General features: G+C 34.8%; 5 protein-coding genes across 5 annotated transcripts; 2 read left to right on the top strand and 3 right to left on the bottom strand.

Annotated features, from left to right (window-relative positions):
* Positions 1-90: 90 nt before the first annotated feature.
* On the top strand, positions 91-8,096 carry LOC145616494 (alpha-glucan phosphorylase, H isozyme). Its single transcript, XM_081671225.1, has 17 exons — positions 91-367; positions 1,207-1,436; positions 1,660-1,839; positions 2,159-2,335; positions 2,448-2,533; positions 2,774-2,963; positions 3,067-3,159; positions 3,878-4,062; positions 4,145-4,262; positions 4,518-4,646; positions 4,744-4,962; positions 5,046-5,249; positions 5,352-5,510; positions 6,216-6,479; positions 6,853-7,043; positions 7,460-7,591; positions 7,679-8,096. Exons 2-16 carry the CDS (start codon positions 1,227-1,229, stop codon positions 7,584-7,586), a joined length of 2,532 nt encoding a protein of 843 aa, XP_081527351.1. The 5' UTR covers positions 91-367; positions 1,207-1,226; the 3' UTR covers positions 7,587-7,591; positions 7,679-8,096.
* Positions 8,097-9,032: 936 nt separating this feature from the next.
* LOC145618252 (uncharacterized) lies at positions 9,033-12,693 on the bottom strand. The gene is made up of 6 exons (XM_081673028.1): positions 12,536-12,693; positions 11,109-11,218; positions 10,885-10,993; positions 10,536-10,685; positions 9,949-10,012; positions 9,033-9,859 (listed from the first exon to the last, which is right to left on the bottom strand). Exons 2-6 carry the CDS (start codon positions 11,216-11,218, stop codon positions 9,237-9,239), a joined length of 1,056 nt encoding a protein of 351 aa, XP_081529154.1. The 5' UTR covers positions 12,536-12,693; the 3' UTR covers positions 9,033-9,236.
* Positions 12,694-13,297: 604 nt separating this feature from the next.
* Positions 13,298-15,172, bottom strand: LOC145618253 (putative glutathione S-transferase). The gene is made up of 2 exons (XM_081673029.1): positions 14,790-15,172; positions 13,298-13,816 (listed from the first exon to the last, which is right to left on the bottom strand). The coding sequence occupies exons 1-2, from the start codon at positions 15,111-15,113 to the stop codon at positions 13,475-13,477; spliced, it is 666 nt and encodes a 221-aa protein (XP_081529155.1). The 5' UTR covers positions 15,114-15,172; the 3' UTR covers positions 13,298-13,474.
* Positions 15,173-16,129: 957 nt separating this feature from the next.
* On the bottom strand, positions 16,130-17,164 carry LOC145616390 (putative glutathione S-transferase). The gene is made up of 2 exons (XM_081671101.1): positions 16,829-17,164; positions 16,130-16,528 (listed from the first exon to the last, which is right to left on the bottom strand). The coding sequence occupies exons 1-2, from the start codon at positions 17,147-17,149 to the stop codon at positions 16,187-16,189; spliced, it is 663 nt and encodes a 220-aa protein (XP_081527227.1). The 5' UTR covers positions 17,150-17,164; the 3' UTR covers positions 16,130-16,186.
* Positions 17,165-17,999: 835 nt separating this feature from the next.
* Positions 18,000-25,104, top strand: LOC145617203 (serine/threonine-protein kinase rio2-like). Its single transcript, XM_081671891.1, has 14 exons — positions 18,000-18,134; positions 18,228-18,352; positions 18,444-18,490; positions 18,610-18,680; positions 18,776-18,889; positions 18,995-19,170; positions 19,260-19,348; positions 19,978-20,095; positions 20,441-20,514; positions 20,652-20,699; positions 21,568-21,739; positions 22,680-22,814; positions 23,698-23,790; positions 24,618-25,104. Exons 2-14 carry the CDS (start codon positions 18,269-18,271, stop codon positions 24,792-24,794), a joined length of 1,398 nt encoding a protein of 465 aa, XP_081528017.1. The 5' UTR covers positions 18,000-18,134; positions 18,228-18,268; the 3' UTR covers positions 24,795-25,104.
* Positions 25,105-25,279: the final 175 nt, after the last annotated feature.

Here is a 25,279-nt window from a genome sequence, read left to right as displayed (position 1 = left end):
ATTTACTCCACTCTCTCTCTCTCCTCAATCATTCCTCGTGAATCGAACTGCTTTGAATCAATCAAATTCCAAAAGTTTTGCTAAATTTCAATTTTTCATTTTCATTTTCCAGAAATTCAATCATAAACTGCCAAAAAAATCAATTTGTCTGCATTTTCTGCAGTCATTTTCGTCAAATTTCTTTCGCATATTCTTTTTCTATCGTTCTCCAATTATTCAGAAAATATCTCTGCAATTTGCAATTTAATTTCACTATTTCTACCTAAATAACGCTTCATTTCATTTGCTTTAAGATATTATATTTCAGATTTTTTTTTTTTTTATTATTATTGTTTTAGCTGGTGCTTGAAATTCTGTGGAATATTTGGTAAGTTGCTTTTCTCAGTTGATTTTTGTGAATTTGATTCATTTTATCTCATTTTCATTGGTCCATTTCATTTTTTTTATCAGTTATTATCATAATTTAATGTACTTTCTTCGTTCGGATTTAACAATCATATTATCTTTAGCTTAATTTGTCCGATGAAGTTGAATTTTCGCTATTTTAATGATTTAATGTATTTTAATGAATTTGTGTGATGAAGTTCAATGTTATGATTTAATGTACATTTATCTTTCCATAATGTGATTTGAATTAGTAATGCGACAATTATATTCGGACATGATGATTGATTTTATTCATATCTTGAAGTTTGTACATTACAAGTAATTTACTGTTGATTTTCCAAATGCTGCTAGTTTTTATAATTGTTGCTCCCTTGCATAACAGAATAACACAGGATCTATTTCTATAATGTGCTAAAAGATATACAGTTGATTAAATATTGTACATTATATACAATTTTGTTACTATATATGCTGATATACAATAATGAATTCTTGATTTGTTTTGAATGTTTATCTCGGATATGAATCGAGCATTTCTCAGTACATTATTGGAATGTATGATGCAAGTTTCAGATTAGTTATACAGATTCTGAATTAAGATTGCCTGAACTTTTGAAAGTTCATGCTGATGTTTTCTTAGTTTTATCTGATTAATGTTGTGGCAATATTGTTAAATTCAAGCTGGTAATTTAAGACTTTTCTTGTTATTTGATGAGGAGTGCTTCATATATGATTTATCAAAGAATTGTCGGTTTTTTTTTTCCTTTTTGTAATATTATTAGGTTGTTTGAGAGTTTATTGAGATTCATATTTATGTAGGAGTGGATTAACTGCTGCGAATGGGGACAGAGAAAGCCAATGGTGTGTCAAAGCATGGAATTGCTTCGAAAATTCCAGCTGAAGCACATCCTTTATCTGAAGAACCAACTGAAATTGCATCAAACATTAACTACCATGCTCAGTTCAGCCCTCATTTCTCCCCTCTAAAGTTTGAGCCAGAGCAGGCTTTTTATGCCACTGCCGAGAGTGTTCGGGATCGTCTTATTAAGGTTCCATTCTTAACATCCGTACTTTCATGTCATTGGTAAAAATATCATTTAGTGACATTTTGGAAATGATTTGGGTAAACTCTAAAAAAAAATGGATATGTTCAGCTGATCTTAGATGTGAAGCAAAATATTGAAGTATGTTTAGTCATTTAGGTTAGCATTGCTTGCAGACATATAATTATCTGACTTATGAAGCTTTGTTTTCTTGAATTGATATCTGCAGCAATGGAATGAAACCTATTTGCACTTTCATGAGGCTAATCCAAAGCAGACGTACTATTTGTCCATGGAATATCTGCAAGGACGAGCCTTAACAAATGCTGTTGGAAACTTGAACATCCAAGATGCTTATGCAGATGCTCTAAATAAACTTGGACATCAACTTGAGGAAGTTGTTGAGCAGGTATAATATTAGTTGGCCAGATATTGATATCATCAGTGTTGCAAGGAACCTTGACATTGTGATTCCTAAATGTGCTAAATCAGTTTTGCCTAATTATCTTTTGTTTTGCTGTCATCGTGTGATTCTAATATATTTGGTGACTAGAAACATGTGTCATCCAAGTTTTGATACTAACCATAATTTGAATATCGTCTCAATAACTGTATGCTAATAACATCATTTCTCTGTTGCATAGCTGATTTATAACTATCTATGAGAATTGTGTAAGCTTCAATACAAATCCTAACATTTTGCTGAGATGATACCTATTGTCTTTTAGGAAAAAGATGCAGCACTTGGAAATGGTGGCTTAGGGAGGCTTGCTTCTTGCTTTTTGGATTCCATGGCTACGTTGAATCTTCCTGCATGGGGATATGGTTTAAGATATAGGCATGGTCTTTTCAAGCAGCTAATTACTAAAGAGGGCCAAGCAGAGGTTCCTGAAGACTGGCTCGAGGTTCCTACTAACCCTATGACATTATTAAACTTTTTCTTTTTTCCTTGAAAGATATCATGAAACCCAATTCAAATGTCCTATATCTTACTTTTAAACTTCTGAAATTTTGCAGAAGTTCAGTCCTTGGGAAATTGTCAGGCATGATGTTGTATTTCCTGTCAGATTTTTTGGTCAAGTTCAGGTCAATCCTGATGGATCGTAAGTGTCTCTCCAAGATATACTTATCTTGTTAATTATAAGCATTTCATGAGTCTAGCTTGTGGAGTTAAAATAAGTACAAGTTATTAACTTGAGACTTAGTAAAAGTCCATGCATATCAACTGGCCTAATTTTATGCTATTCTACATCACCCAGTGTGCAACTTAGTTGTTATGTACATTATCCTCCTTAAACTCCCCCTGACCCCAATCCCATGTGTAAACCTCTTGTGCATTTCAGACGAAAATGGGTCGATGGTGAGATTATTCAGGCTCTGGCATATGATGTTCCTATCCCAGGTTACAAGACCAAAAACACCATTAGTCTTCGTCTTTGGGAAGCAAAAGCTTGTGCTACAGACTTTGATCTGTTTCAATTTAATGATGGACAGTATGAATCTTCTGTACAAATTCATTCCAGAGCTCAACAGGTAAGTCTAATGAAAGTCCTACACAAGATTTTCTAATTGTACTACTCATAAAGTTGTAATATACTGCATGATTTGAGGCTTAATGGGCTTTTTTTATTTGCAGATCTGTGCTGTTCTCTATCCAGGAGATGCTACTGAAGGCGGAAAGCTGTTGCGTCTGAAGCAACAATTCTTTCTGTGCAGTGCTTCACTTCAGGTTAAATCTCAAGTTTTTTATCAACCGATGCGCATCTTTCAGTTCTGGATCTGTTGGCTTTAAAACATGACATTGCACTTTGCAGTTAGAAATTGTGGCTATTATTAATAACACTGATGACTAGATAAGCATAACTGAGCAATATAAGCTTTCGATACCACTGTTGTGTTTCTATGAGCATAACTGAGCAATATAAACAGTTGCCACTGCATTCTCTGATGCGAACTTGAAATAATCTTGTGACCTGGGGAATAACTCTGAAAGATTTGATATAAGAAATAGGTTCATTTGCCAAAGTTTTTCTGGTCATGTTTCACTGCAAAACATGCTACTCAATATATATAGCAATAGCTATTGTACAGTCTGTAGTATATATTATTTGATGCTCTTATAATGCTTTTGAAGTCAATAGCACAAGACTACTGCCTGTACATCAGGAGAGAAACTTTGTTATTGCTCAACTATATACATTCTTAACACTCATGAATTGTAGGAACCTGGGTAGTTTTGTGCCGGAATGCTGGTGACTAGAAGTGAATAATGCTTAATCTCAGAGTAATGTGTATTCACTGAACATTTATTGGAGCAATGGTTAATGATTTTCACTGTATACTTTCTGTACTCTGAAGCATGCCATATGAGACAACTATTTTACTAGTAGATCCTAATATGGTCCTTTGTTCTGTACATTGATATGACTTCTTATCTACTATTACAGGATATTATTTTCAGATTTAAAGAGAGGAAGGAGGGAAAGTCCCCCCTGCAGTGGTCTGAATTTCCAAGCAAAGTTGCTGTTCAGCTTAATGATACACATCCCACACTTGCAATTCCAGAGCTTATGCGTTTGCTGATGGATGATGAAGGGCTTGGTTGGGATGAAGCTTGGGATGTGACAACCAGGTGATTTTCAATTTAGTATGAGTCCTGTTGTTCACATATCAAGTGCACTGTTCCATAATGACAGTGAAACCGACTAAAACAGGGCCATTGCTTACACAAACCACACAGTTCTTCCTGAAGCTCTGGAGAAGTGGTCACAATCTGTAATGTGGAAGCTTCTCCCTCGTCATATGGAGATCATAACTGAAATTGACAAGCGGGTAGGTCTGTCTGTTTTTTAGCACCATCACTAGTCCTACAGTGGCTCTGTTTTTAATGGTGCTACATTCTTATCAGTTATCAATAATTATTTAGAAGATGACTTTATAATGAAGGTTTGGTATGGAAAATCAAAAATGCTAATTATAAGTTGAGCATGTGTCCCTGACAGAAAGTGACATTTATTTGGAGTTGAATTGCAAGATGCTACTTCTGGTTTTATATTTTCACCAAAACCATTGAAATGTATTTTGCAGTTTGTGGAGTTGATACATTCCACAAGGCCTGATCTTGAGGACAAGGTTAACTCTATGTGCATTTTGGACAACAATCCACAAAAGCCAGTAGTGCGCATGGCAAATCTGTGTGTGGTGACTTCTCATACGGTGAGCTAGCTATATATGTATATATTCATTTGACTAATATTATGAAAATCAAATCAAATAAATTGATTTCGTCCTGGTTCTGTCTGATACTATGCAGGTGAATGGTGTGGCACAGTTGCACAGTGACATCTTAACATCAGAATTATTTGCAGATTATGTCTCAATATGGCCTACCAAATTCCAAAATAAGACAAATGGTATTACTCCTCGACGGTGGCTTAGATTTTGCAATCCAGAGCTCAGTAATATCATCACAAAATGGTTGAAAACTGATGAATGGGTTACGAATCTTGATCTCCTTGTTAATCTGCGCAAAGTAAGTACTATTGAAAATTTGTTTTGCTTATACCACCTCTTGAATTATGATGATTGATGCTGAACCATATATATGGTTTACAGTTTGCTGACAATGAGGACCTCCAAGCTGAGTGGGCTTCTGCCAAAATGGCAAACAAAAAGCGCTTGGCACAATATATACTTGAAATTACAGGTGTAAGCATAGACCCAAATAGCCTTTTTGACATACAAGTCAAGCGAATTCATGAATATAAAAGACAACTTCTTAACATCTTGGGTGCAATTTACATGTACAAGAAGTTAAAGGTATGTACAAGAAATGCCTGAATACGCACTACTCGATACATTGCTTTTAGGTTGTTTCAAATACTCCGATGCAACTATTCTTATTTAAGTTGTCCCTGATAGGAGATGAGTCCGGAAGAGCGTAGTAATGCTACACCTAGGACCATCATGATTGGTGGAAAGGCCTTTGCAACATATACAAATGCTAAAAGAATAGTGAAATTGGTAAATGATGTGGGTTCTGTTGTCAACACTGATCCAGAAGTCAACAATTATCTCAAGGTAATGAACAGCATGATATTTCACCTCTGTTTGAAATCACACTTGGAATGCAGAAATGCTACTGAAATCCTTTCATTTTATTTAGTTCTTTTATTTAATTTGTTTAAAAATATTCTTGTATTTCTATTATATGTTAGATATAAACAATTTGCATTACTTCTAGGTAATGTCCAACTCATAAAATCCATCTTCGTTTAAGTAACTTACTGATGTTAGAATTTCACACTTGTCTTTATGGAAATTTTCTGTAGCTGTAGCTATATTTGAATAGAATAATTTAACACATTATTGCACGCTCCTCCACCTTTTTAGTGAATTGCATGACTCATTTGATGTTAATGCGGAACTAATTAGTCATGCTTGTTACAAATAAGTAAATATTATTTGTCATATTTTAAATTATGGTGTGGCCTTGAAAGAATATTTCATACATTCTTCATTAGTGTGAAATTTTGTAGAATAAAAGAGAGGATGGACTAAATAATGTGATGATTTAAAAATAAAAAAGGGAATCTCTTAAGTCCTAAAATGTTGTGCACGACTCAGTGTCAGCCACTTTGTTCTTTTGGAATCTCCAAAACTAATGTACAAAAATTAGGGGCTACCAATGAGAATTTTCCTTGATTATATATTTTGTGTGAGCTTCCTCATATAGCAATGATCTTCTCAAGGTTTTTACTTTATCTATTTTTGTATAATTTTCAGATCGTTTTTGTTCCAAACTACAACGTATCTGTGGCAGAAATGCTCATTCCTGGAAGTGAGCTATCACAGCATATCAGCACTGCTGGTATGGAAGCCAGTGGAACAAGTAACATGAAGTTTGCCCTCAATGGATGCCTCATCATAGGAACACTGGATGGTGCCAACGTTGAAATCAGAGAAGAAATAGGAGAAGATAATTTTTTTCTCTTTGGAGCAACGGCAGATGAAGTGCCAAAGCTCCGTAAGGATAGGGAGAATGGATTGGTATCTACTCTTACTTATTGATAATTTCCCTGAAACTTTTTGTACTCTGTAGTGATGTGCAATCTTTCTAGATTGCAAGCATGGATAGCTGATGACTGACCTCTTTACCAGACCATTTAGGATTAGCATTTAGCTTTTGTCTTACTCAGATGCATGACCATACTATACACTAAATCAAGGGAAATTAGGGGAGGGGGAGGGGGGGGATCATAGATAGATCTATAGAATTTTGAACATGTTGCATATCTATCCAAAATATAACTTCCCAAGAAATTAGCTCTTTTTAAAGTTATGTAGAGATGATGCATATATATCTTAGTATCATGTTTCATGCCTTGCTTTTGACCTGAAACTATGGTATTTGATGGTGCAGTTCAAACCAGATCCTCGCTTTGAAGAGGCTAAAGAGTTTATAAGATCAGGAGCTTTTGGAAGCTATGACTATAATCCTCTCCTTGACTCTCTTGAAGGCAATACTGGCTATGGCCGTGGAGACTATTTCCTTGTTGGTCATGATTTTCCTAGTTACATGGATGCTCAGGCTAAAGTTGATGAAGCATACAAGTAAAGTTCCTTGTTTTTTTTGTTACTTTTTCATTGCACATATTTAGTTGACATATTGATCTTTTGTCGTAATTTGTGAAGACTGAAGAAAATAAAAACTTCCTGGCTGTAACTTGTAAAAGAGTTGCGCCAACCCCTCACTGATTGCTTAAAGTCCCAAAATGTGATGTCATTTCTTCTTGCAATTTCTCCTTGCTTCCTAGGTCTTCATATATTCTATTACTATGAGCCTGGGGACTTCTCAGTCTTGTTAATAAGTACGTCAATTTTCAGCTTTATCACCTCCTGGCAAAGCGTTGCCCTTGTAGACTTCAAAGAGCCACCCTACTATACCAACTCATGAGCATGGTGCCATTCACTTCTTCCCATAATTGATCTGCTACTTAACTTTGCTGATTTCTTTGTGTCATCTGCAGGGACCAAAAGAAATGGCTGAAGATGTCTATACTAAGCACTGCTGGGAGTGGCAAATTTAGCAGTGACCGGACAATTGCACAATATGCAAAGGAGATATGGAACATAGAAGAATGCCCTGTAAATTAAAGAGGGTACTTGTTTCTTATTTTGTGAACTCAATTTTATGTTTTCTTATCTAATTCTGCGTTGTTCACTTAATTTATTTATATTATCTGCAGGGATGAATTGATCTGAAGACGTCTAGTCATCTACTCGGTTGTGTAATGCTACAAGTGTATTTTAGCGGCAACCTTGCAACTGTTAATGTACTGAAATATAGATTTAGTAGCACCAGAAAGTGCCATGAACAAGTAGTTACTTCATCTAAATAAAGCTAGGCCTAAAACTATGTTCATCTATTTTGTGTATCATCTTTTCATGCGGTTGTTTTACTATATAAGATTATTGATTCAAGATGCCATACCTTTCAATACATAAATTTAATCACACTGCACTTGTCTTCCAGTTGTATAAGCTATACGATGTATATTTACACAGTTCTTAGTATGAATGTCAGCGTAGTTACTCTTAAGTAATTTTGGAAATCAGTTCCATCAAAGTTTGGTTCAAGCTTTAAAATTGTAGTGCTAGTATCAGACGAGCCAAATTCATACACTGTGGCATTCGGCCTGAAGCTAGTGATAACATTATTTATGAAAAATAATACTCTTGTTTAACACTTTGACTGTTGCACTATTTATATGCTTACTTTGACTATATTTTTTGACCAAAATATAAGAAACATATGTTGCTATGTAAAATAATTTAAAATTAGCCTTTATATATGTTTTCATTACATTGACCTTTTATATTTCTTAATATCATAAAATTACAAATATTAATAATTAAAGTTGTGTATTAACATGTTTGCTAAAAGTGTTATTAATTTATTATGAACTAGAGGGAGTATGCATTTTTTGAGGCTTTTATATGATTATATCCTTTACCCCAAAGCCTAAATTATAAATTGAATGATAGATAAAAGATTCTTTTAATAAAATTTACCCAAACCTTCAAAGTTGTAGTTATATATGAACTTAACTAATCAAGATTCAATAACCAGGTTGAAACTCAAATGCAATATGTATTCCATTGTATTATAGCCCTGGTATAGTAGTGACTTCTAAAAACAATACGAGTACAAGAATTCAGTGGGCATAAAAGAACAATTTCAAACATTTTACTTCTAATTCTACTGTTTTCAATAATCTGTACTCCCTCCGTCCCAAAAAGAACGACCCATTTGGCCAAAACTTTGTCCCAAAAAGAATGACCCATTTGCATTAAAACACCCGCCAATTTATCCAGGGCTCTCGGAGCTTACCACCTCTCTATTTTTCTACAAACCCCATGTAAATTTATGTTTCCAACATACTTTTACTTCTTTTTACTTAACTTCCTTAATACCCGCTTAATCAACCCAAATGGGTCGTTCTTTTTGGCACGGAGGGAGTACTATTTTAGTAGCTCCACAGATAAGATACCCAGATTTGAGGTTTAAATTTCAGTCTGCAACAACTTTAAACACCGGCAAAAGGTTAACAGCAAGCTGCTTCAAAATACAACTTCACTGGTTTAGAAAACACAAGTAGTTCCAGAATCCAGATACTCATATAATACAATGGAAAGAGAAAGTAATCAAAAGCCTAAATAGGTATACAATTTCAGTCTTGGACAGGTATCTAAATTAAGACAACATCAGATTAGCGTTTATTCTACACAATGAAACCAGTCTGTTCAGGTAGACGGTGAAGGAGACCTTGAACTAGCAGATTTTGAAAGAGACCTAGATCTGGAGGGAGCACTGTGACCCGAGTAGCTTCTGGATGAGTGACTATCTGGGGATCGATCGCACTTCTTAGGGGAATAGGAGACACTCCTACTGGGGCTTCTTGATAAACTGCGAGAACAGCTTCTCCTGGTACTCTTCCTTGGCCTTGGTGAGTAGCTACGAGAGTAGCTCCGCCTTGAGCCTCTACTAGGCTTAGGTGAGTAACTCCTCCGTGAACTTCTCCTTGGCCTAGGTGAGTAACTCCGAGAGTAGCTCCTCCTTGAACTTCTCCTTGGTCTAGGAGAGTAACTGCGTGAGTAGCTCCTTCCCCTGGGTGAGTAGCTACGGGAGTAACTCCGGCGCCTTCTTCTGTAGTACCTTTCATCAGGAGAATAATCATAGCATCGCCTACCAACTGATGATCTCCTGTAGTATGGAGAGAGAGACCTCGAGCATGATCGGCGGCTCTGACGTCTATAATAGGGAGAATATGATCTATCTCGCCTGGGGTACGGTGAATAGGATCTCTCACGATCAGACGAACGAGATGAGTGCCTGCTGTAAGGTGAATAAGTAGAACGGCCACGACCTGAATAGAGGATATAAAGGAAACAGTTGGCAAACCAGTTGGTACAGAAAAAGATAACAAAAACTCAAGACAAAGGAAAGGACTCTTACTGCGAGATGTCCTCAACCCCAAGTATCTTCCTGGTGTTGGTGTGCGACCTCTCCTTCTTCGGGCCTGAAATAGGCATTTGTGGACTGAGTGTTAGTTAACAGCTGGATAGACCTGGGACTATATGTATGTACACTAAGCAGCAGATTATGGTTTTGGGAAAAGAAGACTTCTTAGCCAAGGAACTAAAAAAATAAGCAATAGTAGCACACAGCTAAATTCAACAGCAAAGAGAGAAATGCAGGGCATACAACCCTCTGATATAAAGTCTGAAATTTGAGTTGCTTGGATTGATTTGATAGTTGTGTAGTTTGGAGAAGAGCTGCTACACACAGCTAACCTGTTGCTGCCACAAAAACTTCAGGCGACAAGAAGCAAACAGATTTCAATCTTAACGCGCCAACAAAAACAAAGACTAATCTTGATACATCATAAGCTGTAAACATAAACATGGCAATCATAAAAGCTCTAAATAATGCTAGTGCTTGAAAGAATACCAATCCTTGGGCAATGCTGAGCTCTGCTGATACGAGGATAATCTGCTGAGGGGGAGGGAACTAATGTGTAAAAAGAAAAAATAAATCTATACCTTCTCAACCGTGATGACACGCCCTTCAAGTACAGAGCGGTTCAGATACTTAATGCAACGATCTGCCTCCTCAAGAGAGGACATAGTCACAAAACCAAAACCACGTGACTCTTTGGTCCATGGGTCTGTCACGAGGTGGACATCCTCAACCTGCAGATGTCATTCATTAGGGAACAGGGCAAGTAGCAATAGTAACAGTAAAAATATAGCCTAAGGTCCCATAGACCCAAACAGAATCTGCTAGCATTCGAGTTCATAAAGAGAAACACAATTGCTTTTCAATTCAATTTATTTGACCATATAATGCCCCATTTTAAAAGCTCACAAAAACTGCAAAATATATAATCACCTTTCCCTCACTTGAGAAATGCTTCTCAAGTTCTCTTCTGGTGACACGTGTTGATAATCCAGTCACATACAGATTATTGCCAGGATTCTCCACACTGCTTTCACGGCTCCTGCCACATACAAAAGTGCATAAATATCATCACCATTGCTGCTGTTACTCTGTTTATACTTCAAGTGAAACGAAAAATACAAAGGCCCAAATACATATCAAAGACAGATGAGTACCTTGATCGACTTCTCGACAATGACCTTGATCTTGACAAGGACCTCGAAACAGAGCGACCGTACCGCTTGTATGGCGATGGTGAACGAAAATCCCGTCTGGAGTACGACATCTGTTAAAGGTATGCAAATTAAGATTGTAGAAAGTAAAATAAAAGGTCCAAGTACAGCAACTTCACAAACAAGTTGTTCCCAACACTCCAACAATCAATAAAATCACCAATTCACCAGTAATACAACCAAGCAGCCATATAGAATATCAACAAAGAACTCACACAGTCACGTAATACAATAACAGTTCCAAAAAGTTTAAATATCATCTGCATAACAGGGAATTTCAGAGATAGAAAAAATACCATGCCCCTACAACCTAAAGGCAATTAGATGTTTATAACATGTCAATTTTATGGATCATAAATATTTTAATCAAGTTTCAACAACAACAATCAAGGATAGACATCATATCATTCAATCAATCAAAGTCTTAAATCCCATAAGTGATATGGATTATTGGATCAAATAAAATATTATGCTGAAACTGATTTTGTACCGTGCACTCTAAAACTAAACAATGCCATGTTCTCAGGGAAATTATAAATCTTCTATAAGACATACGGAGTATTAAATCTACGTTATACTTACATCAAATGGCAACGCCAGGTAACATAATACTCTGCTTGCCAATTCATACTAGAGACAGAAGCATATCTTATACTTATAGGTATATTTTTCGTGTTGTTAACTACTAACATTACGCGTTTATCAAACTGCTTATCCACTCCCAAAGATTAATCTATCAACCCTTGACCAAAGCCGACGATAGCAAAACTCTCCGGGAGGTTATCTAGCCAGAATCTGATACCCTTGTCAAAATTCACAGTTTTCCTACAAACTAACGAATCAAGGGGAAAGCATAATTTTCTTCCGGGTTGATTAACAATCAATTTCAACATCTAAAGTACTACGCAAATCTCACTCCTTTATAGCTCAGGTAACTACTTATCAATTCTACGTTTTCTCGAACTTTCCCAGAAAAATAACGCCAAAGATGAGATGACAATTTCTATCTTATTAACGCAAAACCCTAGTATAGAAATTGATTGATTCCGAATTAAATTGGGCGAATAGTATACATAAAACCTAACAATCAATCATCAACATCAAACAAACAAAAAAAAATCACAAAATACAAACCCAAAAAGAGTCGCAAATTTGTAAAAACAACAATTGATTTTAAATTGAAACAATCAGTCAAAATCAAATCTAATAACATGTCATTAACATTAAAAAAAAAACCAGAAAATACAAACCCTAAACAAGTCGAACGTTCTTAATGATAAAATTCACCAGGAAAATCCAGAAGACAACAATTGAACATTGAAACAATCAAATCAAAGCATATCAATATCAACAAATTAAATAGTACTAACCGTGAAAAACTGATTGATCGAAATTCCTGAGATTGTGTGATTTGATGAGAATGAAGAAGAATATGGAAGTTTGTGGAAAACTTAAATTTGTGGTGAGGGGATACTGGGATAGCCTTATAAGGCGCAGGAAGGTTCTGGAGAATGCTGATTCGGACGTTTTTTTTTTTTTTTTAATTCCACTTCATTAATTTCGAGTTTTCGTCCATCCAATTTTTTTTTATTTTTTCTATCAAATGGAATACCCGCCACGTTGACGGTGAGTATATTTTCAACTTACCATTACAATATTGAATTCCCTCCGACCAGATGGATCGATCTTCGGTTCTTAAAATATTTTTTTTTTAAGGTAAGGTTTATTCACTTCAATTTAATTTCAGTTCAGTTCAGTTTAGTTCAGCTCTTAATTTTCTTTTCTCATAAAATATTCAGTTCAGCTTAGCTCAATAAATATAAACAGGCTCTAAATTGACATCTTTTTGATAAAATCATAAATAGATTGAAGATGGGTTAACAGATTATATAATTTCATTAATCCAAGTTTTAGTAACTACGGAGTAACAAGTTTTACTCATTAAACCAAAGTTTTAGTTAAACAAAAGAGAAAAAAGTTTTAAAGCTTTGTTAAAGAAAGCAACATTTAAATAAGAACACTAAAGTAATAAAGTAATTAACTCATCATATAAATTAAATTAACATAAGTACATGCAAGTGAATATTTGAGACGAAAAGTAACTAATATAGTACGAAGTAGTATTTAACACATACCAAAAACACTCAAGTTACATCATTATATTATTCATACGACAATATACGCCTTAAGAAGCTCTTTGAGGATGGAATACTGGAAATCCCTTATCCTTTTCCCTCACTCTCAAAATATCTGATCTACAAATACCAGATCAAAAAAATTTACAATGTAGCATAAAAAAACCAACTTCTCTAAAGACCCAACCTCTTAATAGACTCCAAAATAAACTCATAAACCTTGTTTAGATCAGGAATAGCTTTAGCCACACTTTCCCTTTGCATGCACCTCTTAGCCCATTCAATGATTTTTGGGCAAGATTCTTCAATCTTGAAGTTGGTCAATGTTTCATAGGCAGAAAACCAACTATACAATGGGATAAAAACAACATCAACAAACCCAAATTTATCTCCTCCAAAGTATGGTTTGTTTCCAAGCTCTTGCTCCAATAGCTTCAAATGTTCAATGAATTCCTTCGCCGCCACCTCCTGATCTTCGCCTTTAGTGGTCCAAACTCTCTTCCCAGAAACGTAAACCTGTACGAGTGTCACAAATGTTAGTCATCTGATCAAAGGAATGACAATGTTTGACATACATCTTGATCTAACTTGACATACGAAGTATTACAAAATGAACCTACAACAATTCTATGTATGTGTTATTAATTGTTCCATATAACTATTTCAACTACCTTTGAATATGATGTGTTGTTTGGACTAAATCCGTTTCATATTATTTGCAACAATTAGACATTTTTTTTTTATTATTTTTATGTTAAATTGTTGCAAATAATATGAAACGGGTAGTAAATTTTAACATTACAACAAGACGTACAAAACACGACTTGTAGCTGCTATGATAATGATAGGCAAAAATTGTTTTGATTATGGTTGTCCTTAACTAGCTAGAGTAGAGTAGTGGTACCGTGGTAGTGAAATCAGACTCAGCATTTTATATTTAGGTAGACATAGTAATGTCCAACTTAATTTTTTCTGACCCATAAACAAAATCAAATACTCCCTTATAACGGGATGTTCTGATTTACTGAAGTGAGCTGAAGTGAATTAAATATTTTATAAGAGGAGGAAATTAGGAACTGAACTGAACTAAACTAAACTAAACTGAACTTAAGCTGAAGAAAACAGGCCTTAACCATAACAACTTTTAATTGAAATCTTTTAATTATTGATTATAAAAACATAATAAATAATCTCCAACAAGACTGCTTGAAGTAAAAAGTGGAGGGGATTTTGGGTGATTAATTTCACTTTTCCAAAATAACTCTCTCATTTTATTTAGCCTACATGACATCATCAACATATTTTTTTTAATAACATATTTTTTTAATATTACCCACCAATATTTTTTACTTAGAATTAATGAGATAACATTATGAGAAAAAAAACATGGAATAATCAAGACTAATATAGAGTACTTATATTGCACACGCACGCATTATCTCGCTTAGCTTATTGAAATAAAGGAAAAAATAAAAAGTTAAAGAGCTACCTTATTCTGAACAAAATCAGCCCAAAAACGAGCTTGAGCCCTATGATAAGGATCAGACGGCATCAAAGCAGCTTTATTAGACCAAACTTCATCAATGTATTGAACAATTATAAGAGACTCGCAAATCGGACAATTATTATGAACCAAAACTGGTATCTTTTTATGAACCGGGTTCATCTTAAGTAGTAATTCACTCTTATTCTTCAAATCTTGTTCACTATTTTCATAATTCACTCCTTTTTCAGCTAATGCTATCCTCACTCTCATCCCAAATGGACTTGCCCAAAAATCCAACAATTCTACTTCATTATTATTGGTTGCCATTTTTTAAAATTTTTGAGGCAATTAAAGTTAATTTTTGTGGACTAACAAAAAGGAATTTGTGGTTTTAAAAAGGTGGGTTTGAAGGGTATTTATAAAGGGGTTTTGGAGTGTAAAAGAAAAATGTGGAGAGATTCCAAGGCTGATAGTTCTAGTTATTAGGGACGTAGAGTACTAGAGTTGTAACAGTCTAGGATTTTCTTTTGAATGTGTCATGGCTTACGTTAGCAGAATGTTACAATTGATGTAAGGGTATTAGCTAATTGGTACTTCTTCCCTTTTAAATACTTGCTCCACTTTTCTTTTTCGGCCGTTTTTAAATATTTGCTTCATTTCCTTATTTGGAAATATTTTACAATATTTAATTCATTTCCCTCCTACCCAACAAATACTACCTCCGTTACAGGTTATATGCAACGATTAAACATTTTCCCTCTCTACTTTATGTCAAATCGTTGCACATAACCTGTAACGGAGGTGGTATCATATTTTATTAATATCATATTCTCTCTCCTCCAATATCTCCACTACTTTTACTTTTTATAATTTTTTATTTTTCTACCAACCCCACTACCTCTATATTTTATTACTTTCTCCTAAACTCCGCATATGAAAAAATGGAGCAAGTATTTAAAAACGGAGGGAGTACTTTAATTGATAATCATCAATCAATGATAGCAAAATACTAAATATAGACACTGGCAAGGCGGCAGTAACTTTTCTGATACAATTTTTTCTCTTTACAGTCCCCTCTTCCAGCCTTCCTTTTAGTGAATATCTTTTATTTTTAGAATACTAGAGTGCATTTGTACTAAAGCACGACATATACACATATCTTTCTGTTTTAACAAGAGACATTAGATCGAAAGTACAAACACGTACTCAAGTTACATTATTATTCATACGACAATATACGCCTTAAGTTTTCAAATAAATCGAGTCTCAACTCGTTTGATGTCTATTACATTAATGCCCTGTACTAATACAAATACAGCTAAACGTACACATGATATGTATAACGTACTACATTATTATTCTCACCAAACCATACAGTGTAACATAAAAAAACAACTTCTCTAAAGACCCAACCTCTTCTTTAACTCCAAAATAAACTCATAGACCTTGTTTTGGTCAGGAAGAGCTTTAGCCACACTTTCCCTTTGCATGCACCTCTTAGCCCATTCAATGATTTTTGGGCAAGATTCTTCAATCTTGAAGTTGCCCAATGTTTCATAGGCGTAAAACCAACTATAGAATGGGATGAAAACAACATCAACAAACCCAAATTTATCTCCTCCAAAGTAAGGTTTGTTCCCTAACTCTTGCTCCAATAGCTTCAAATGCTCAATGAATTCCTTCTTTGCCGCCTCTTGGTCTTCGCCTTTAGTGGTCCAAACTCTCCTCCCAGTATCGTAAATCTGTACGCGTGTCACACATAAGGATATATAGTTATGTTAGTCATTCGATCAAAGTAATGTCCAACTATTTTTTCCAACCCATAATTACCATAAATTACCCGTTCAAAAAAATACTACCTCTGTTACATATTATTTGCAACGATTAGACATTTTCACTCTTTACTTTATGTCAAATCGTTGCAAATAATATGTAACGAAGGTAGTAAATAATCTTCAATCAGACCGCTTGACAAGAGACGACCGAATAAAAATAAAGCATGAAATTTAATGAAAAAAAAAGTGAAGATTCTTAAGAGTTACCTTTTTCTCTACAAAATCGGCCCAAAAACGAGCTTGAGCCCTTTGATAAGGATCAGACGTCATCAAAGCAGCTTTATCAGACCAAACTTCATCAATGTATTGAACAATTATAAGAGACTCACAAACTGGTTTATTATTATGAACAAGAACCGGTATCTTTTTATGAACCGGGTTCATCTTTAGTAGTAATTCACTCTTATTCCTCAAATCTTGTTCACTATATTCATAACTCACTCCTTTTTCAGCTAATGCTATTCTCACTCTCATCCCAAATGGACTTGCCCAGAAATCTAACAATTTCACTTCATTGTTTGTTGCCATTTTTTTGTTTTTGGTAAAATTGATTTTTTAAGGGAGTTTACTACGGAGTATGTTTTTAATAAGGTGGATTTGAACTTTGAAGGGTATTTATAAAGGGTTTTGGAGAGTAAAAGAAAAATGTGGAGAATCCTAGGTTGATAGCTAAGTTAGAGAAGTAGAGTCTAGGATTTTCTTTTGAATGTGTCATGGCTTACGTTAGCAGAATGTTCTTGATGTAAGGGTACTAATTGTACTAAAGTGATTTACTTGGACTATCAATGCAATCTTTGATTATAATATTTAATTTTAATCTAGCAAAAATTATAAAATTAGATATTAATAATGTATTAATTAAGACGAATAAAACTAGATTTCATGTGATAGGTTAACAAATAGATCGAAGGAAGTATTTGGTGTAGAAAGATACAAGTGTTGTAAATGAAATTTGATGTCAAGTTTGAATGACATATCTCAATTTACTCTTTTCGTATCTATTATTTGTTCTATTTGCACTATTCTTTTAACTAGTTTTGACTAATAATGTTTGAGTTGAATGCATAATATAAATTACAGTCTTATAAGTGTTTTTTTTTTTTTTTTTTGGTGTTTCAATTTTTCAAACGGTTCACCCTGTTGTTGCGGGGGATCAAACACAGGTCTTCCCTACTAAGTGTATGGTCAATCACCACTATACCATTATTCAATTGGTATATAATAAGTTTTTTTTTTTTTTTTTTATTTTTTTTATGAAACCCTTATAAGTTATTGATTATTGATATTAGATTGATTGTTAATTTTCAATCTGGAAATGGGCTATGATTTAGCGATTTGGGCCTAATTACATATAATGGGCTGGGTCGTATTGTACTATTCACACTATTCAGTTTAATCTAAATTCTAACCTATTAAAAAAAAAAAAAAAAAATCATCTTTCCTAAGCCCCCTTTTCTCTTCTCTCCTCCATTGAAACATACTACTCCATTGAAGCGGCTAACAAGCTTCTACGGTAAGATGGTTTTATTTTTAATCATTTATCGATCTAGGGTTTAACAGTTAATTTAATTCAGCTTTTTTGTTATTTCTTCTCGATTTTTTGCAGTATTTTTTGAGCAGAAATTTTGAGTAGAAGTAAGAACAAAGATGAAGTTGGATGTTAATGCTCTGAAATACCTCTCTAAAGATGATTTCCGGGTTCTTACTGCCGTTGAGATGGGCATGCGTAATGTAATCAATCACCTTTCTTTCTTCCCTATTTTAATTGTCAAAAACACTTTCATATTTTAATTATTTTTTTAAATATGGGTTTTTGTTGCAGCACGAAATTGTCCCTTCTGAGCTCATTGCTCGAATTGCTTCACTCAAGTAATGATTGTTTCAATTCTCAATTTTGATGGGTTATTTGTATTTTGTGAAATTAATTCATTGGTAATGCTCAATTTTAATGGTTGATTTTATTTGTTTTTGTTTGTGAATTTTTATAGACATGGTGGTACTTATAAAGTGTTGAAGAATTTGCTAAAGCACAAACTGTTGCATCATGATGCTTCTAAATGTTAGTCACTTACTCTTTTATTTGCTGATTAAATTATTTTTCATGTAGTGTAGTCTCTTGTATTCTTCAATATAATTTGTGGGTATTTTGTTTAGATGATGGTTTTAGGTTAACATATCTTGGGTATGATTTTCTTGCCATCAAGACGTTGGTCAATCGCGGTGTCTTCTGTGCAGTTGGCCGTCAAATCGGGGTTGGAAAGGAATCTGGTAATGCCTGTTGATATATTATTTATAGTGTGATTAGTGTCCTATGTTTAGTTTTGTTAATATGTGATAAAAATTGAGCAAGTTTGTGTTTTTTGTGGGTTCAAGATATCTTTGAAGTTTCCAATGAAGATGGTACAATTATGGCCATGAAGCTGCACAGATTGGGTAGAGTTTCTTTTAGGGCCGTGAAGTCTAAGCGTGACTACTTGCAAAACAGGAGTTGTTCTAACTGGCTGTACTTATCTCGTCTTGCGGCACTGAAGGAATTTTCATTTATGAAGGTTCCACATTTCTTCTACTAGTTTGCTCTCTCATTGACTATGTTTTGATGGTTCACTGTTTTGAGCTTAATGTTATCTTACTTTGATAGGCATTGGAAGATCATGACTTTCCTGTACCAAAGGCTTTGGATTGCAACCGACATTGTGTGATTATGTCCCTTGTACAAGGCTATCCACTGTAAGGATTCCTCCTTTGCTCTACATGTCTCGTAAAAAAACATGCTAGATAAGCCTGTAACAATTTTATTGGTAGCTATAATGAATAGCTTTTATTCTAATTTGTCCACTCCACTGTCCTTTTTAGTTATGAATTCACATGGAATCTACCATTTCCTTTTTTCCCATCATAACACTATGATTTATTTGCCGTTGTCAAAGTAGAATGGGGATCATCATTTTGTAATAAAGGTAGTATTTGAGGTGAAATCTTAACAACAGTAACAAGGGATTGTGGTCTACTAGAATTATAGGTGATCCTTTCAATATGGCTTTCATATGGCAACCTTTTTCATTTCAAATTGTATGCTTGGTTCATGCTAAGGATTGTGAATATTGATTATTCGCATTCTAGAGCTGGAAGTTTGGAAGTTTAATAGTCCTCATTGTCAGTGCCAAACTGCTAATTTTGTTTAAGTGACCAGTTCTTTTTGTTATGCTTTGCTCTCTCACTCTCTCACTTGTCCTTCTTCAGGTCTTTTTTCCCTTTTTTGTTTGATCTTATCTTCAAAGTTTTGATATTTATGTCTGTGGCCAAGGATGTATGAGGTAAATCAAATGCATACTAACCATGTTCTGTTCTTAATCTAGTGTGCAGGTTAAGGAATTGCAAAACCCAGATATAATTTTTGATACTGTGATAGGTTTAATTGTTCGGCTGGCTGAGCATGGACTTATTCATTGTGACTTTAATGAATTCAATATCATGGTACTCAACTTTGCTTCTTCCCTCCCCATCCCCTCACGTCAAAAAAAAAAAAAATAAAAAAAAATAAAAAATAAAAAAATAAAAAATAAAATTGTTGAGAGATTATTGAAGTCTTGCCATCTTTGCTGTTGAGTATTTGGGAATTGGAATTGTTGTGTTTCCTACCAGGCCTACCCATTCAGGCTTTCTGTTTTCTCTGTTTGCAGTTCAGTTTTCTAGTTTTACAACATGTTATATGAAATTATGAATGCTTATAACGCAAATGTTTACACTTTATCATTTGGTTGCAAGACTTGCAACTGCCAATTCCACTGACAGTAACTAAATTGTCCTCTTTACTTGTAGATTGATGATGATGAGAAGGTTACTATGATTGATTTCCCACAGATGGTATCTATATCTCATCGGAATGCACAAATGTGCGTAATTCTTTCCAGAATCTTTAAGTCTTCACTATTTGAATACAAGTGTGCAAAGTGAAGATATAGAGCTTAAGTCTTTTATGCTTATACTCTTGACAACCACAGAAATTAATAATTATTGCTCTGCCTTGCAGGTATTTCGACCGTGATGTTGAATGCATTTTCAAATTTTTCAGGAAAAGGTAGTGAGATCTTTCAATTGCCTAGGAATAATTTTTTGCTCTTCATATGTTAATACAGCTTTTCAAGGTTGCATGATTGAAATGATATCTTTTTATGCCAGACCTCCCCTTTACTTTTATGTTATCTGTTTTAAATTTGCTCTTTATGCCCCTAAAGAACAAAGAAAATTATTCCTTGGACTGAATTAGTGTGCCATGCCATTTTAAGTTGTAGGCATAGTGCTTGTATCAAGGCTGCTGGTTATGGGCATGGGAATTGTAGGCATGGAGGATAAATGCAAATAGATGTTCTTTGTGAAACATTAGGTATAAGTCTCAGTCTGGAGTCTGTACAATACAATACAATAGCTGAATGTGTGATTTGTTTGTGTTCATAATAGTTGGTTGTACACCTTGTGGTATGTGGTATTTGGAACTTTCCATTGTGCATTGTATTTAGTGGCAGCTGGCAAATCTATGGAATTATGTAAAGTGCTGCAAATGTTGAAGGTACTCAGTTGGGATCCTGTGAAGGGATTTGAACTTTTGAAGTTTTCTTTTGGTAGTTGGAGCTTGGGGGCCTTTAAGCAAGACTAGAGTTTTGATTTTTGAGTTCTTATCAAGATGCTCTGTGTTTCTTGTTCTGAGTTTGATATCAAATTTTTTTTAGAATGTGCTGCATGTTTCTTGGCTGTATAAACTCTAGTTTGCCATTTACTCCAGTTTTTAAGATTTTAATCAGATTATTTGTTTCCACGATGGCTTGGTGTCTTTTGCAATTCCTTTTGACTTAGTCTCGATTATTTATGAAACTGGAAGCTTAAAAAATAATGCCAAAATTTGCTCATTATGCTGAACTTTCTCTGATCCAACACAATTTTCTGTACAGATTTAAGCTGACTTTTGAACTGCAGTCGGATGAGGCTGATGGTAAAGATGTAAATACGGATGAAAATGAAAGCAGGCCAAGCTTCTCCTCTATATTACCTATTTCTGGATCCTTAGACAAGGAACTTGCTGCCAGTGGATTTTCAAAAAAGGATCAGGAAAACCTTGAAAAGGTATTGCATCTTATCTTTTTCTGTGTTTGTGTTCTTTTGATGAATTTTGTGCAAGTGGATTTGGTCTGATTACAAAATTGTAAGAAAGAAGAAATTTGTTAGTTTTGTTCTCCATGTTACAAGATGTTACAAGATGAGGCTCTATATTTGTGGCAGTTTTCTTTAACTTATGTTTAAGAAGTTTCCCCATAAAAATCGCCTTGCTGCTAAAACATCCAATTTGTTGCTAAAACATCCTATTTGTACCAAGTAGAGGAAGAGGAAGGTTAGGTAATTGGATATCATATTTTTTTTCAAGATGGTTTTCTTAAGAACCCATAACCCAACTCTAAAATCTCTTCAATATCCAAAACAGTCCAGAACAAATCAAATATCTCCCAAAAGTTACTAAATCCTAGAACTTAGTCCTAATAGAAGCAGTCCCTGAAGAGATGAGAAGTTTGTCCCAATAAAAGCCTCCGCTTTATGATATTCTACCAGTGTTTGTTTCAAAAACAGGGAATATGGTGATGATTAATTGGTAATGTTTGCAGCATGTGAGAGGATGTACAACTACCCGTCAGTGGGGTTGGGTTGGGGGATTAGAGGGGGGGTGGGGGGGGGGGGACGAGAAAAAAGTTTGTGAGCTTGGGTTGGGGAAGAGAAAAAGTTATGAATTTGCTCTACATTTCTCTATTTTCCTAATAAATCTCTAGATTATGTTGCAAACTTTGTGGTGCTAGGTCTCATTTTTGTGGAATACTAAACTAGAGTTGTTGTCTCGTGTGACTTTGTTTAGGGCATCTCTTTCTTTTAAGTATTTTATTTTCAATGTAGCCGGCTTCACTTGTGGGACTAAGGCTTTGATTGATTAAATATGGGAAGCTGACATTTGCTGTACTGTTGTGTCACTTGTATCTATTGCTTTTTGAAATTCTTATTTATTTATTTTCACTCACAGTTTATTGAAGGGACTTCTAAGGACTCAGATTTTAGTGATGAGGCAAACACAGATGATGATTCAGGTGTTGATGAAGATGACGAGCCAAATGACGCAGACATCAAGAAATTTGAATCGTTGAGCTTAAAAAAGCAGGTACTGTCTAGTGTCTACTCTACTAATCATCAGTCACCATGCTTAAGGGTCTGGTGCTACTACTGCTGCATGTCATTTATCCATTGGTCTCTAATTTGATAGGGGTTTTTCTTGTGCTATATGGCAACTTAATGATTTGTGTTTTATCAGAAGTAAATCTGATAGAAAACTGTCCATGAAAGGGTTAATTATGTACATCTTTAATTGAGCATTAGTGTATGCATGTATGAGTTGTGCCTATGGCCCAATAAGGTTGTGATGAAGTGCTCCTGAAGCATTTAGCTTATCATGGCATTATATCTTGCATCAGCCACAGAACCACTTTTGCAGGTAATGTGGATGGTCTGTGGCTACTGCGGCTTATCTAGGTAATGTAAGCTCAAAACCCTTCACGGTGGGGCCGTGATGAGCCGATATCTATTTTGTGTAGATATTATCATACTACTAATTATCTAATCATAAACAATGTTTTTTTAATTGTGACTTTTGCCGATTATAACCCACAAATCAGCTCATCTTATCACCTTTTCTTGAATCTCTTCTTTTTATTTTGGTTTAATTGTGGAAGATTGTATATGGTATTGGAATAGGAATTTATTGCAGTTGCCTTAAAAAGATGAAATAGATATGTTTTTTTGTTTCCCTGTACTTCATATGTCATTGAGTCTGGGAAACTTTATTGCACCTGAAATGTCTCTCATGATTCACCAGCTTTTCAATCTGCTATACACTTTTGAATATTTCTGCCAATCTGTATTTTTTCTTAATACCATTCTTAATCTGTTTTTATTTATTTTTTTTCCCTCTCTTCTTTGGATGAATGGCATTTTCAATCTGCTGACTAAGATTTTGTTTTTATGTCTTTGACTCTTTGTTGTGATAGGACTCAAGAGAGGAGGAATGTGATACAGTTGACACTGAACAAATTTCTTCTATAGCTTCTAGGAGTTCTGAGGTGCAGAGTGCAAGTGACGAGGTTTGTAATTATTTCATCTTTGTGTTTTCACTATGATGCGAAGCTATAATAAGAAGAATGGCAATCACTTCACAAATGCAGTTAACCTCATTATGCACAACGAGCTGAATTTATTTGTGAAGTTAACCTCACTCAAATGACTCAATGATTGAAGTTCGTTTAGATAATTAAACTTGTGTTGCCACTATTTTAAGTGATGTTTATGCGTATGGGTCTATGCTATAACTTTCTCTGGTGGAACTCATTCAAGAAGGCTTGGCTATCTTGAGAATGGTTAAACTTATCTATAAACTGCTAAGCGAATGCTCTCTAGCTGCCTTCTGGAAATAGAATTTTTTAAACTCTTCTCGCCCTATTTATCTACACTATATGAATTAAAATATATCTCATGTGCCTAGTGCCACCTCCTTAATCCCTCTAAGAAAGTGGAAAAGGTGTTCACTGGTGATACCATTTCTGTAAGATGAAAAAGAACCACTAAATACTGGCATATATGACTAAAATGATGGTCCTTCAGCCCTTATGGAACCTTGGGTAACTGGGTAAGAATATGAGGTGCTTGATTTTTCCAATATTTGGAGACCCTTGTATAGTAGGATTTAGGATGTCGACTATACGCCCAGGTGTACCATGAACACAGTGACACTGTGCAACCACACCCATTAGTTGGATATGTGTTCTTTATTTACTCTTTTAATTGAACAGAAAAGATGTCATTGGGTGATAATGCGCATCCTCTAAATTTGCAAGTCCAAGTTTATCTCAGCTTATTTCCATGTTGATGCTTTAGTTTTAAGCGTTGTTCTAATACAATATACTTTTCGCAGGAGAAAAGTGATGAAGAAAGCGATCCTGAACTAGCAAAACGCCTTGGCAAGCAAAGGCGTAGGGCCATAGCATCTGCACATAGGAGGCAGCACCTGACCTCCAGAAATTCCTACAAAGATAAAGGTGGCAAATCGTCACAGAACTCTAAGATTCAAAAGCAGTTAGGTGCTTGGTAGGAAGCTAAATAGTACAAAAGTGTTAAACTTCATGCTACTACGTAATCAGCCAGACATGAATTAGTTATACAACCTTCACAGTTGCAGGGTGTGATGTACGAAAATAGATAAATTAGTGATAATATCAAGACTTCTTAGTCATGGATCAGTTGTCTTAGCCTCAAATAGAAAGCTTTTGCAATTGTATCCTTACAAGTTTTGAAGAGTAGTATATCGTACGGGCTAACAGTCTAATGCCCATTGTTGTAACATCTTTATTTTAACAAAAGCAGCAGAGGGTCTTTTTAAGTTGATAAGTTTTCTTTCTTTTCTTCTCTCTGCTATTTGATTTTAGTTTGAATGCACTAAAACCAGGGCAAATATGCATACAGGCTCCTGCAAAAATATTGCTCTGTAATCAACTGCTGTTTTGTTCCTCTTGGCAATGAGAACTAAGTTAAAGAACATTTGATACTTTGTTTGGCTAGGACTTAGGAAAACAGATC

This window comes from Chenopodium album, chromosome 26, assembly GCF_948465745.1.
Source record: "Chenopodium album chromosome 26, dcCheAlbu1.1, whole genome shotgun sequence".
Classification (NCBI taxonomy): domain Eukaryota; kingdom Viridiplantae; phylum Streptophyta; class Magnoliopsida; order Caryophyllales; family Amaranthaceae; genus Chenopodium; species Chenopodium album.
Note: the sequence above shows the minus strand (reverse complement) of the source record. Positions and strands in the feature narration are given on the sequence as shown.

Excerpts from the sequence above, each read along its gene's own strand:
- LOC145617203 (XM_081671891.1), top strand. The coding sequence starts at position 18,269 with ATGAAGTTGGATGTTAATGCTCTGAAATACCTCTCTAAAGATGATTTC. Across the intron at positions 18,681-18,775 it reads GCATCATGATGCTTCTAAAT|ATGATGGTTTTAGGTTAACA; the intron begins GTTAGTCACTTA and ends TATTTTGTTTAG. Across the intron at positions 19,171-19,259 it reads AGGAATTTTCATTTATGAAG|GCATTGGAAGATCATGACTT; the intron begins GTTCCACATTTC and ends TTACTTTGATAG.
- LOC145616390 (XM_081671101.1), bottom strand. The coding sequence starts at position 17,149 with ATGGCAACAAACAATGAAGTGAAATTGTTAGATTTCTGGGCAAGTCCA. Across the intron at positions 16,529-16,828 it reads CCGATTTTGTAGAGAAAAAG|ATTTACGATACTGGGAGGAG; the intron begins GTAACTCTTAAG and ends ACACGCGTACAG.
- LOC145618253 (XM_081673029.1), bottom strand. The coding sequence starts at position 15,113 with ATGGCAACCAATAATAATGAAGTAGAATTGTTGGATTTTTGGGCAAGT. Across the intron at positions 13,817-14,789 it reads CTGATTTTGTTCAGAATAAG|GTTTACGTTTCTGGGAAGAG; the intron begins GTAGCTCTTTAA and ends ACACTCGTACAG.
- LOC145618252 (XM_081673028.1), bottom strand. The coding sequence starts at position 11,218 with ATGTCGTACTCCAGACGGGATTTTCGTTCACCATCGCCATACAAGCGG. Across the intron at positions 10,994-11,108 it reads TTGTCGAGAAGTCGATCAAG|GAGCCGTGAAAGCAGTGTGG; the intron begins GTACTCATCTGT and ends TGTATGTGGCAG. Across the intron at positions 9,860-9,948 it reads GGGGTTGAGGACATCTCGCA|GTCGTGGCCGTTCTACTTAT; the intron begins GTAAGAGTCCTT and ends TCCTCTATTCAG.
- LOC145616494 (XM_081671225.1), top strand. The coding sequence starts at position 1,227 with ATGGGGACAGAGAAAGCCAATGGTGTGTCAAAGCATGGAATTGCTTCG. Across the intron at positions 1,437-1,659 it reads TTCGGGATCGTCTTATTAAG|CAATGGAATGAAACCTATTT; the intron begins GTTCCATTCTTA and ends TGATATCTGCAG. Across the intron at positions 4,647-4,743 it reads GTGTGGTGACTTCTCATACG|GTGAATGGTGTGGCACAGTT; the intron begins GTGAGCTAGCTA and ends GATACTATGCAG.